The following is a 12,085-nucleotide window of genomic DNA, read 5'->3' on the forward strand; positions in this document are numbered from 1 at the left end:
ATAGAAAGCTATTTAAAAATAGATAATAATCATAAACAGGACATTCCAACGACCCTGACGAAGGTGGGAGATGGATGGAAGCATTTATATATCCTCAGATTCCCTGTCACTTTCAAAAACCAGGGCTCCCATTTCATTTCATATGGGCATTGACCTGCATGTGGTATAAAAAAAGGAAAAACACACTATAACCAGTATCAGCTTCATGCAAGTGGTACACTGATCAAATAAATGGCCATTTATTGGTATGATTTTCCCAAGTAACGGACAACTGTGTCAATTCTTTACTAAGGGGCTGCATTAAAGGTTCATAGAATGTACGTTAGAGGTACACCCTGTTTATTAACTTACTCATTGACTAGCACCTGAACATAAGGACCCACTGGGTTGTTGTGGTTATTTTTTTTTTTCTAAACATCATTACAATACAATTGTTAAAGAGACTGCTAGGTTTTTTTTTTTAACATTTTAGCTTTTGTCTTATTTTACCAGTTATACTAACTAGTGCAGAGTTACAAATCCAGGCTAATATTGTGAAATGAGTGAGATGCTGTTTCATATACTAAAAGAATTAGTGCAATGCAAAATAACGTTAAAAATATAAATCATAATTTTCTTTTTTTTTTGGGGGGGAGGGAGGGGGGCTGAAGTACAAGACAGACCACTAAGGAAATGCAATTTCATTTGTTAATAACACTACATACATTTATAAAGATCACCATTGATTATATTTAACCATTTTGTGAAAAAACTCCAAACCCATAGTACAGCTGCTTCTGGTAACTGTACAGTTTTATATGATTATCCAGACAGCTCCCTAGCAAGCATTAGTCCTGTAAATTGTAAATTGAAAAGTAGACTACATTGCAACACCCTATTTACAGTATATTATTTATATATCACAGCGACTGTAATTATGACAAGGAATATTCATGAGCGTCGTTAGTGCAAGGCATAAGTAACAAAGACCTTTCTGTTTGAAGACATCATGTAAGTGTGTGTATGACATCATAAGTGTGTGTCTGTTGTGTGCGTTGTGTGCATGTGCATCTGGGTGTGCAGGGACAAAGCATCAAGTCCATTTACATGTGTTTGTTTTGTTTTATAGATATAAATGTATCCATGTATAATTTAATGTAACCAGACACTCCTTCATCCGACTGAGACCTTTGTATGCAGGCTTGGCTGAGAGAGTGTCACATGTCAAGATGACCCCATGTCAAAAGCAAGCAAACAAATGCAAAACTGCAAAAGAGGAGGAAGAAAATGATAAAACAGGGCAGAACGTGGCTCTTCTGAGCCTGCTGCGAATGATCATCTGGGAAAGAGTGAGGCAGCAGCTCTGGGGACCGCACACACTGCACTGCATGGGAAGTGGGGGGGTCTGCATGGCCAGTAGGAGGAATGATGTGCCTTTTGAAAGGGGTCTTTGCAGACAATAAGTCACTGCATCAATACTGTACACCATTGCACAATTCCACTAGGAAAGCTAGAAGCAGGCACAGCCCAGGAGGCCAGAAGACACGCGAGACTCGATTCTAGTGCTACTTGTAGATATTGTTGGGAAGCAATGAATACATCAAGGGAAAAGAAAAAAAAAATACATTTCCAAATCCAAGTCTAATACTACATGTACACCCATGTCATCTTCCCTTGGATAACTAACTAGGAACTAGAGGGCTCAGAGCAAAGGGCGCGTTCCCACTCTCGGCATTGACCTGCTCCTTCATCACCGCAAGACCCCCAACCCTCCTCCAGTCTGCTGCTGAATCTTCCCCGCCCTCGTTGGATAAAGTTAAAACTTTCAGGCCTTGTAGTGATACATGCGTGTTCATAATTCAGAAGTACATTAAAAAAAAAAAAAAAAAAAAAAAAAGGAAAAAAAAAAATACATTTTTGTATTAGAAGTGGAGCCAGACAGTCCTTAGCTATTGTGGGGTGGGGGTTTGAAGAAGAGACCCCCCTCCCTGCGGTCCGACTGTTATTCAGAGTTAGGAATTAAAGATGGATGGGGTTAGTTACTGCAGCAGGCCGCCTTGCTGGGCTGAGCCGTCTCAGTCAAGTCCACCCCCCGGGTCCGTCCACTGTTTGCACCCGCCGCCTGCGGTTCACTCTTGGGCAACCTCTTTGCTGCAGGACAAATGGGAAAAGCAGAGAAAAAAAGAATACAAAACATATAAAATCAATCATACCAGCCAACAATTTGCACCAAATTAAAGACTTTCCTCTATTAAAAAACTTAACTGACGCTCATTTAAAATTCCTGAAACCCCGTAGGTTTTTAAGGATTAAAAGCTTTTTCTGAAGCATGCAGACATGGAACGGGATCTGGGCACACAAAGCCGTGTGGAACTGTCCAGGAAACCCTGCGATCAGAACTGACACTCTAACGAAGGCAGGAAGTGAAGGCCGTGCAGTGACAACACCCTTTCTTCTCTCGCACGGCAAACCTGTTGCACAGGCACCTGCCTCGCACATCCCCATACAACACCCGCCTAGTCAGTGGATGCACACAACACACTAGCTGACATTTAAAGGGCCAGTCCATCTTTTAAAAAAAAAAAAAAAAAAAAAAAAAAAAAGATGAACGATTCAAACTACAGCCTCTTTCTGAGTGTGCCTTTGCTGTCCATTCTCACCACAGCGATAGAACATACCGATCGCCATGAATATTTCGTTCACGTTCATCGAGGTTTTTGCAGATGTTTCCATGAACAGCAAACTGTTGTCATCAGCATATGACTGTGCATCCTGAAAGAGAGGACATTTTATTTTCCGTTCTAATATTGACTTATTTCGATAGAGAGAGCAGGCCTGGCCACAGAAAGGTTTTATACTATATATGGTATGTTATGCAGGCACACGCCCATGTCATGGCTGGATCTAAGAGGCGGCTGAGGGGGCGGTGCCCTTTTTTCTCAATCATGATTGGCCAGTTTGTTAAACTACGACAATGCACTTCCCATAAATCAAATATCCTGATGCCCAATCAAAATCTAATTTCTATCCCTCTGTCAGATACCAGGCCTGAGATTTTGTGTTTCAATTTTTATTATTTATTCACACATACAAAACACACTCACACCATATTTATGCAGCTTACAGATTTATTCACACACACACCAGTTATACTTTGCATGCAGCTGTATGTCCAAAGAGATCTCAGCATAAAACACACACCTGAAAGTCCACGGCCCTCTTGTTCGCAAGGTCAGCCTTGTTGCCAGACAGAGCTATTACGATATTAGGGCTCGCTTGTCTCTGAAGCTCTTTCACCCAGTTTTTCGCTCTGGCAAAAGACTCCTGGAAATAAGGGAACAGTGAAGCTTTACAAACATCTGCGGTCACACAGAGGTCGAGTCGGAAATGAATGTTCCTGCCTACAGAGGGAACACCAGAAAGAGATTGCCGTCTGACTGCAGAACGTGCGCCGGCTCGAGCTGCATAACCAGCACTGAGTAAAGGCTCATATTTCTATACGCAACATTTATTAACAAACACAAAGTTACCACTGTATGATTCTGCAATGTCTGAGTTTATTACATAGATGGGCAATTGTCTTGCCCGTTAAAGTTGACTAGCTAAGGGTGGTTCATGGGAACATGGATAAGTATGTAACTGAAACACCCCCTAAAACCACCATGATTTTATTTAGATGGAAACACAAAACAACTGGGTCACCTGTGCAACCACCTGGGGGAATTTACGGTCTCCAGGCCTCCGAGACTCACCTCATTCGTTATGTCGTAAACCACGATGGCAGCCTGCGCGCCTCGGTAGTACATAGGGGCCAGGCTGTGGTAGCGCTCCTGTCCGGCTGTGTCCCAGATCTCAAACTTCACTGTCGTATCATCCAGGCACACCGTCTGGGTCAGGAATGCCGCTGGGGTGGAGAAGAACGGCCATCAGTGTGCCCTTTCTGGACACTGGCACACAACCACAAGAAACTTAGAAAAGCTTCAAACTGGGCAAACCGTAATGACCCGGAAGGTTGTAGGATCAAACCACGGGCTGCTAATCTTTTGATAGACAAAATTATTAAACTGAAATGTTCTTGTAACAAAACTGGTTATGATGTTTGTGCTTCACCACCTGCAAAACTATAAGTTAGATGTTAATGCTGGAGATAAACGTGCACTCGAGAAAGTGCTCTTCATCATCATCATCATCATCATCATCATCAACTACCAGCACCAAGCAATCCCTCACCTCCTATCGTGCTCTCCTGAAACTCATGGAACTGGCCCTTGACGAAGCGTAACACGAGGCTCGACTTCCCCACTGCCGACTCGCCCAACAGCACGAGCTTGAACTGGCAGATCTTGTTGCCAGCGTTTGGTCCGTTGGGTCTGGTAGCTCCCCCACGACTTGCCATGACCTAAAGCCGCAGTCTCCCACTTATGGACTCGGAAAACGCTGTCCTCCTCGAAGGGGTCACTCCCTGAGTGACGTTGGGGGAAATAATCACAGAGCTCTTTGAAAACGGGGAAGTGAAATGGAGTCGTTTTACATACTAGTTAATCACAGCTTACAAGCTTCAGCCTTGGGGGGGAAGAAATCTGGGTTAGCACTGACAAGAAGATCTGCAAAATCCCTGCTTTGTATATAAGTTCAAGCCAGAATCAATGGAGGCAGGCTGACCGACAACCCAGGAACAAATGTGTCCTTCACAGAACCTAGGAACATTCCAACTAAATCATAATGCAGCAAGACAACATCGATAACTCTGAAACAAAAACACATGTCCATTAAAGAATAGCTGTGAGGACCAGAGGAGCACACGAATCTAAATGGGCATGTCTATCTCTACATTTTTATCCTCATCTACTCAGTGACTATATAACCTACCATCTTACAGGGGGCCAGCAGAATCATCAACAGTAAACCTTCATCCTCTTAAGCTATATTGTCGATATATAAATCTAGTAAATCAGTTATGTACAATTATCAAATTACAATAAGGTTTCAAATTAATTCAAGTCTATCCCAAATGTACTCAGCTGTTCGATTTGCGGGAGGTTTGCAAATGCTGTATCGAAAACACGGCTTTTTTTTCCGACGTGCCTTATTCAGTGTGCTTTTCAGATGGTTACATTATGCAAATTACAAGGATCAAATAAATATTGCAATAAGTTATGGTGAAACCTCACATTTGACGGATCACTAGAAAGTCCCGTATAATGTGCCTTGCTTCTCGATTTTAGGGAACGTTAGCACCAGATCTGTAATTATGTACTTCTGCAAAAGCTACTAATAACAGCTACCAATCGTCGCGTGTATGAAGTCCGACCCATATCAGCTGTCACAAGACATTATTCTGGGCGACACCGGTATGTTTAACGTCAAACAGAGCAAGGAATAGCCTTCGTCAATATGCTACTTAATCTGATATCCGGCCTTATAGTCACGCCGACAGTCTCTCCAGTAAAACCCGGCATTTCAGCTCGTCTTGGGGAATTTGGGGTACATTCCGTCCAGGGCATTCATACACAAATTAAGTCAGCTAACATCCATTTGCAACCATCTGTAGGCTGTCATTACAATGGCTACTTGAGCAGAACCACTCCGTTCCCGTTTATTATATGTTGAATACAAATCATCAGCAAAGCAATATCACAAATACATCTTGATAAAGAAATATGGCACAGGTTACAGAAAAAACAAAGACCAAAAGGCCAAACAAATTAACGGCAGATTATACAAAAAATAAATACATTCGCATGGTAAAACAGTTTGACAACTTGGCTATCCATCGACTGGAAAAATAGTGAGGTTAATTCTGACATTTTAGCAATAGAAAACAGCGTAACGCACCAAAAAGGCAGCAATGTACCCTAAGCAACGCTGGTAAGGCCGATGGCCGGCATAAGCCTGCCTTTACAGCCGACACCATGCCACAGAGTGCGGCTAGCGGGCTAGCTGCGCATTTAGCCGAGCAGCCGCCTCGCCCCCTCATCCGCACCGTGAGCCCGGGGGAGCCGGCGAGCGCCGTAGCCGCCAGACAGCCGCGACGGCCAGACAGCCGTACGATGCTCGCAAGGCTGCCGTTTCGCTTAGCCGAAGGAAGGCGCCATTTTGGAAACACAAGCCAGTCTGGGTTTTTTTTCTTTCCAAAATAAGTCGGCTAGTTTAGCTCCGCGATTTATAACATCGTTCACTCGCTAGCTAGACGCAGTTAGTTGGCCGCGCGAATAAGTCGTCTAGGCGGGCGTGGTATATAGGCAGAAGAAATGGCTTTAACCAAGATGTAATAATTACATTATTAACTACCCAAAACCCGAGCAGAGACTGAAATACTGATCTGTTTACAGCTCTGGAAAACGAGGGCTCTTCCCAAGCCGTCCCCCGCTAGCTAGCTACGGCCTGTGTGATGCTTCTCATTAGCGCGTTAGCTACATCGCTAGGTACAACGGACAAAGATGGGCTGTCAGCTCCATCAACTGACTTACTTTACCTGACGACAATGCGAAAACTGTATTCAAAGATTCCCAAGACAGTGGGGGGAAATAACAGGACTGCGGCAGTTTATTATTGTCACACAGATTATTTCATCAGACCTGATCACGTCTCCTCCTTTTCTTTTTCTCGCAACTTCCCCCTTTAGAACCAAAACACTCTCCGCCACTTCCGCCCCTCAGTTGCGCGTCACCGGGCACTTCCGCCCCCCATTTGACGTTCTCGAGCCATTTCCGCCCCGCAAAATACACATAGTAAAGGGATCCATAGGTTTGTATTCCGTGAACGTACCTGATGTTAGGTTTCAGTTGCAGAAACGTGCCGCTGGTGCTGTATTCCTGCGCCATTCAGCAAACTGTCAGATTACCATAAACGGCCTCTACGGAGTGCGAGGGTGTACATCGATCATTTAAGCACTAATCCTATTCAGAATCGCTGGGGACGCCCGGACACTACGCCAGTTCTATATAGGGAGCATATAGACGCTTTGGGCAGTTTTGAGACCCACATTCTGACCTCGATTAACCATATGGGCATTTGGGCCTGTGCCCAGGGGCGGCACGTACTCAGGGGGCACCAAGCAGAGCAACTACCCAATAGCCCTCATCTAATTGGAGAGTGTCTTTTAACCAGTTAATGCGATTTTATATTAAATATATTTAATATGATTGTATATAGTTCTCGTAATACGGCGCTCACTATGTAGCGTTTTCCGTATGATAGATTTATTTCTGAATTTCGTGTGTTCCATACCTTTCTGACGTGATGTTACACGAAGGGTAAATTAAAGTGTCGCTGGTTATGGTAGTTAGCGAGCTTGAATTAACATGGACTAACATGGATCCACAAGGGATATTGGGGGGGATCGACGTTTGGAAAAAAATTATACATTTTGCGAGATCTCCCAATAGATTTATGTTACTATTAATAACTACACTGTATCCGTTTAAAGTACAAAAGATATAATTGATGGCGTAATAAGTATAAACTTAAATGATGTACACACGCTCAATACAGAGTGTTTTAAGCATTATCAAGAGGGGAACAATGCACACTATATATTACTTTCATATCTTGTGTCATATCTTTTTACATATTAATAACTGCAGAGTGTCCATTCACTGTCAGTGACTGTAAGCAAGACTGCTAGGCTAGACTAACGCGAAGTGTGGAAATTGAACTGCCTCGCAAAATATGCCAGCGATGGTTAAAGGCTCAGAGGCCCCCCTGGGTGCTACTGCTCAGGGGCATTTAACACTCATAATGTCGTCCTGCACCAGGGGGCACCAAACTGCGAGCAGAAGGTCTCAGCCTTTAAGGATACCCAGAAATGTTTGATGTAACTCTGCATGTGTGGCATCACAATTAGTGCTTACAGTGGACCCTTGAGTTACGACCAGCTTGACATACGAACAACTTGGGTTACGATCAAAATTGTAGTTTTGACTTACGACCAAAGTCTTGAGTTACTACCCAAATGCCAGTCGAAGCCAAAATGTGTATCTGCTTGTATGGTTGTAAACAAAGACCCAATATGTTCGGGAGGCATTCGTAAGTGTCAGTCTGACCCCAGATACGCATTGTTGTGGATGTAATTTCGGTCAGTGCGGTGCTTTATATAATTAATTTTGCTAATAGCTGTCAAAATGGCCACAAAAAAGCTAGAAAAGGAGTTAAGGAAGGAAGAGAAGGTAAAGAAAGCGATCACAATGGGAAATTAGGAAACATGAAATATGAGAGTGTCGTCCGTGTGACCGATCTCGCTAATATGTACAGCGTGTCGAAATCCACCATCTCCACAATCTCGACTCTCCTTCCAAACAATAACCACCTTCCATCTCATCCTCCCCCTCCTCCCTTCCTGCAAGCCAAAGATGTCAACTTGAGTGGTAAGAATAGTATGAAGTATTGTTGTGTCTGGAAGGCTAGGCACATTTTGTAACTTTTTGGTGAGCACACTAGGAAAATTATTGGTGTTTCTGGTAAGTTATACACATTATACAACCCTTTTTTATTATGAACAGGGTAGGTAAGGGGTGCTTAGGGAGGTTCGGGATGCATTATGGGTATTTCCATTATTTCTTATGGGAAAAATAGACTTGACTTACGACCAACTTTAGTTACGACCAGCCCTCGTGAACGAATTGAATTCGTAAGTTCAAGGGTCTGCTGTATTTCTGTTAATACTGTCAAATAATTCTTCTGAATCACTTACCCCAGTGATGCTACGGACAACAATAATTTTGCACTCTTTATAAACATTTTAATTCTTCCAAAACTTGTCTTTTTACTATATGTGCAGTTTAATATTGAGCATTTACCACTGTGCATGCATTTTAGACCAGATAGATTAGCATTTTAATAGAATGCCTCATAACGATGAAATGTTTAATATTTTACTTCGGTTAATACCATAATAATATACTGATTAAAAAAAACCCAAACATATTAGGTGGAACAATGTCTGATCAGGTAACCTTAAAAAATGTAAAACTTAGGTCACAGCAAGACAAAGGTCACACTTAGTTTTCTGTGTATTCCATAACACCTAAATGTGACCAGAGGCCAGATAGAAGGTCACCTTCACGCTGCAGTCAGTCATGTCACACTTCAAACTATCGATTAAGCCACTTGTTTCGGCAGACAGGCAGGACAGATGACCATCCAGTCTGCTCGCCCTCTAGTGACCAAACCATAGCAATATACCAGCACGTCAAACTGCCCACTGTCCTCTGATATGCCTGGCAGTTAGCTGTGACTTTGTGCCTCTGACAATGCAATTTACATTTTCTCCCTATTTTTTTTCCCACAGTCCAAATACATGAATCCAGTCTATGACAGGGCAGGATGTCAAATAAGACTAGATAAATGTGTTTTTCAGAAACTCAAACTGTTGCTGAAATGCACTGGACTGGGGAGTCTAAGGTATTTCCCGGATGACGTTACAGGTACATTAGCGCTCACTTATTACTTCTGTACTGTTAAACTTTGGTCTAAGCTTTTCTCTTTTGTTTATTAACGGCTGCTGAATTCCAGTTAATTCAGTGTCTTTAAATCATGGCAGAGACGAGCTATTTTGAGCGGAACAGGAGCAGCGACTCCCGGTGAGGCACAGCTACGGACACGGGAGCGTGGAGGTGGCAGAAAACGCTCTGCTTGCCTCTTTCCCAAGAGCGTCCCGCAGAGATGTTTTCCACAGTAGCCATCCTCTGCTTTAATGTCAGGTGGCTTCATCACTGCATCTGGGATCGATTTCCGGGAGGAGTCCCCGCGTGTGTGACAGGAAGTGGCAAACGAGCTCTCGCGTTTGGGCCCAGCAGACAGCTTTCTCACCGTTATCTCCAGCTTCGCCTCCTTTTCATGTGTCACATCCCCGTCACCGGGAGAAGGTGCCAGACAGGTTGTTCAGTAAAGACCTTCTGTCCACAAGAGAACCTCTATGCAAGCAGTCCAGCAGAGAGGGTCACAACCTTCATGGAACTGGGAAGCTCTGAGCATGAAGCAGATGTGTGGGGTTTGATTAAAAACAAATGGACATTATCAGTATGTATCTGTTAATGTTCATTGTATGACAGAAGCACATCTCAGTTCATGGACCTGCAGAAAACTGTGGAAATCAGGCATGATATAAATTGTTGTACATTAATGATAAATCAGTGTCATCATCCTGCTTTCCAGTCCTATTATTCCAGCGATATTATTTCCGACTGACAGAATTAGTTTATAGAACGGCTCACTTTTGGCGGGTGACTAGACTTTAAATTTATTTTAAACAACAATAATAATACAGTGAACGATACAATACAAGTGACCTCATCATGTATCATCAGTTCCAGCCCTGGATGTTCTGGGGCCCTTGGAGGAACTCTGCTGAACGCCACATGGCCCAGAGCAGCAGAAAAATTTTGTCAATTCATTTATGTGGAAAGAAAAACACTTCGGGAGCACAGGGTATTTGGCTGGCACCTGTTTTACAAGAACAGTAGTAAAATACTAAAACTAGTGCAAATAACTGTAATGTCACGGAATGCAACCAAAAATATTCCTTCTGTTTTTTGTTCACGTGCTCTTTTGCGCCCCCTAATCAAACAGCGTCCTAGGCGATCGCCATGTCGTCTGTAGGGCGGGCCGGCCCTGTATGTCAAACCTGTTTCTTAATATTATTGTCAGAAGAAAGATGTCTTACAGGCAAATGTTTATTTGTTGTTCAAGCCGAGCTACCTAAGATAGGCTCCGTCCCTGCGACTAGAATAATTAATTGGTAGATTGGTGAGAGGGTTGAAATTCAACCCGTTTATGCATCCTGAGCACACTTCACACCATATTCGATAGGGGGAGCGCCAACACTACTTTTTGTATTAATATAGTACGCTGTAAAACGGCATACATTGGAATAATGGGAAAATAATACATTAAATAGTAGTACAATCCGAGCTAGCTGTTCTGTTGAAACACATCTTACTATTTAAAGTGTTTCTTTAATGTTTACACATGCCTGAATTGTAATTTTACTTTAACAGAAAAAACTGCTCTTCCCCAGTGAAGTGAAATAAAAAATGAGAAGACATTATTTTGTACGGTTTAGAAGCGATTTTCTGAACGATTTGAAAGGCTATAGAGCAAGAAATTGTACGCTTTTAGGCCTGTAAAATGTCTACTTGGAATAAACAGCTCTGCACATCTGTTCTTACGTAAGCAGCAGCTTTAAGGATAAGATGAGAGACTTTATAAACCATCAGCAGAATTATAAATTGAAAAAGCAGCTGCCAGGCTTTGCGGAGAGCAGGATGAACACTGTAACGAAGCATTGTTTTCCTTTCCGCAAAGGTGGTCATGAATGTTAATGCTGCGTGGCCGCGGTGCGTCACTTCACCGGTTACCTTTCGCTCCGTGACTCTGCATGCGATTGCCTGCCTTTGTTTGCTGTGGCCCGGCACCGATCGGCCTGCTTTTCATTTTACATTTAGTTTGGTAGCCGATGATTGAGTCTGTACACATGATGCAGTCAGTTGCTCATCCCAAGCGATGGGGCGGCACTGAAACCTTACCTGATTACAAATCCGCAAGCCACCAGAGAGCCTGTCGTCCCCTCGGCGCGTCTGACTGCTTTTGATTAGCGTCGCGGATGTAAATGAAAAAGGACAGAGCGAGATCCATAATTACGGAGCTTGAGAGTAATGATGACCGAGGGTTTCCTTAGCGCCCGCTGCCGGGCTCAGGGGCTTGACAGACCTTTCCATCGTTATAGATATTAACTAGGATAATACAGCGAAACCCGCTGGTGCATTTTATTACAATCGCGTGGGAGTAGAGAAGAGTAATTAATAAGATGAATTACAATTGCTTTAGCACTTTGGCTTTTTTTAATTGGAATCGTTTGTGTGTGAGGCAAAGAAATGTATAACGAGACGAAACGAGGAAACCTTTAATGAAGATTGAATCGGTGGCTTAGCTACAGAGCAGGCTTGTGTGGTGACAAAACATACACATAATTATTTCTTTTTGACTGTAATTTGCCGGCCATGCCAAGCCTACGCAAGTTAACAAATTTGTTTATAATGTATGTGCGTTTATAACATAAACAGATAGATACATTGCCAGTCTTATGAAAAAGAGAGACTTATTCTCA

At 43.0% G+C, this 12,085-nt stretch overlaps 1 protein-coding gene and 1 long non-coding RNA gene across 4 annotated transcripts; one reads left to right on the top strand and one right to left on the bottom strand.

Moving 5' to 3' along the window:
- Nucleotides 1–215: 215 nt before the first annotated feature.
- On the bottom strand, nt 216–6,643 carry rab5aa (RAB5A, member RAS oncogene family, a). Of its 3 annotated transcripts, none has more exons than XM_048992873.1 (6): nt 6,558–6,643; nt 4,210–4,441; nt 3,732–3,883; nt 3,181–3,303; nt 2,658–2,751; nt 216–2,130 (listed from the first exon to the last, which is right to left on the bottom strand). In XM_048992873.1, exons 2-6 carry the CDS (start codon nt 4,373–4,375, stop codon nt 2,015–2,017), a joined length of 651 nt encoding a protein of 216 aa, XP_048848830.1. In that variant the 5' UTR covers nt 4,376–4,441; nt 6,558–6,643; the 3' UTR covers nt 216–2,014. The 3 variants fall into 3 exon arrangements, with proteins under 3 accessions (XP_048848830.1, XP_048848829.1, XP_048848831.1); XM_048992872.1 differs by having other exon boundaries at nt 6,455–6,609; XM_048992874.1 differs by lacking the exon at nt 6,558–6,643 and adding an exon at nt 6,450–6,556.
- Nucleotide 6,644: 1 nt separating this feature from the next.
- LOC125718794 (uncharacterized) lies at nt 6,645–9,598 on the top strand. The gene is made up of 3 exons (XR_007384930.1): nt 6,645–6,726; nt 9,338–9,404; nt 9,521–9,598. It is a non-coding gene; the product is annotated as an uncharacterized LOC125718794 (long non-coding RNA).
- Nucleotides 9,599–12,085: the final 2,487 nt, after the last annotated feature.

This window comes from Brienomyrus brachyistius, chromosome 23 (genome assembly GCF_023856365.1).
Source record: "Brienomyrus brachyistius isolate T26 chromosome 23, BBRACH_0.4, whole genome shotgun sequence".
Taxonomy (NCBI): domain Eukaryota; kingdom Metazoa; phylum Chordata; class Actinopteri; order Osteoglossiformes; family Mormyridae; genus Brienomyrus; species Brienomyrus brachyistius.

Coding starts and splice junctions, on each gene's coding strand:
- rab5aa (XM_048992873.1), bottom strand. CDS start 4,375: ATGGCAAGTCGTGGGGGAGCTACCAGACCCAACGGACCAAACGCTGGC. Junction 3,884..4,209: donor TCAGGAGAGCACGATAGGAG/GTGAGGGATTGC, acceptor TCTCCACCCCAG/CGGCATTCCTGACCCAGACG. Junction 2,131..2,657: donor CGAAATATTCATGGCGATCG/GTATGTTCTATC, acceptor TTTGTCCTGCAG/CAAAGAGGTTGCCCAAGAGT.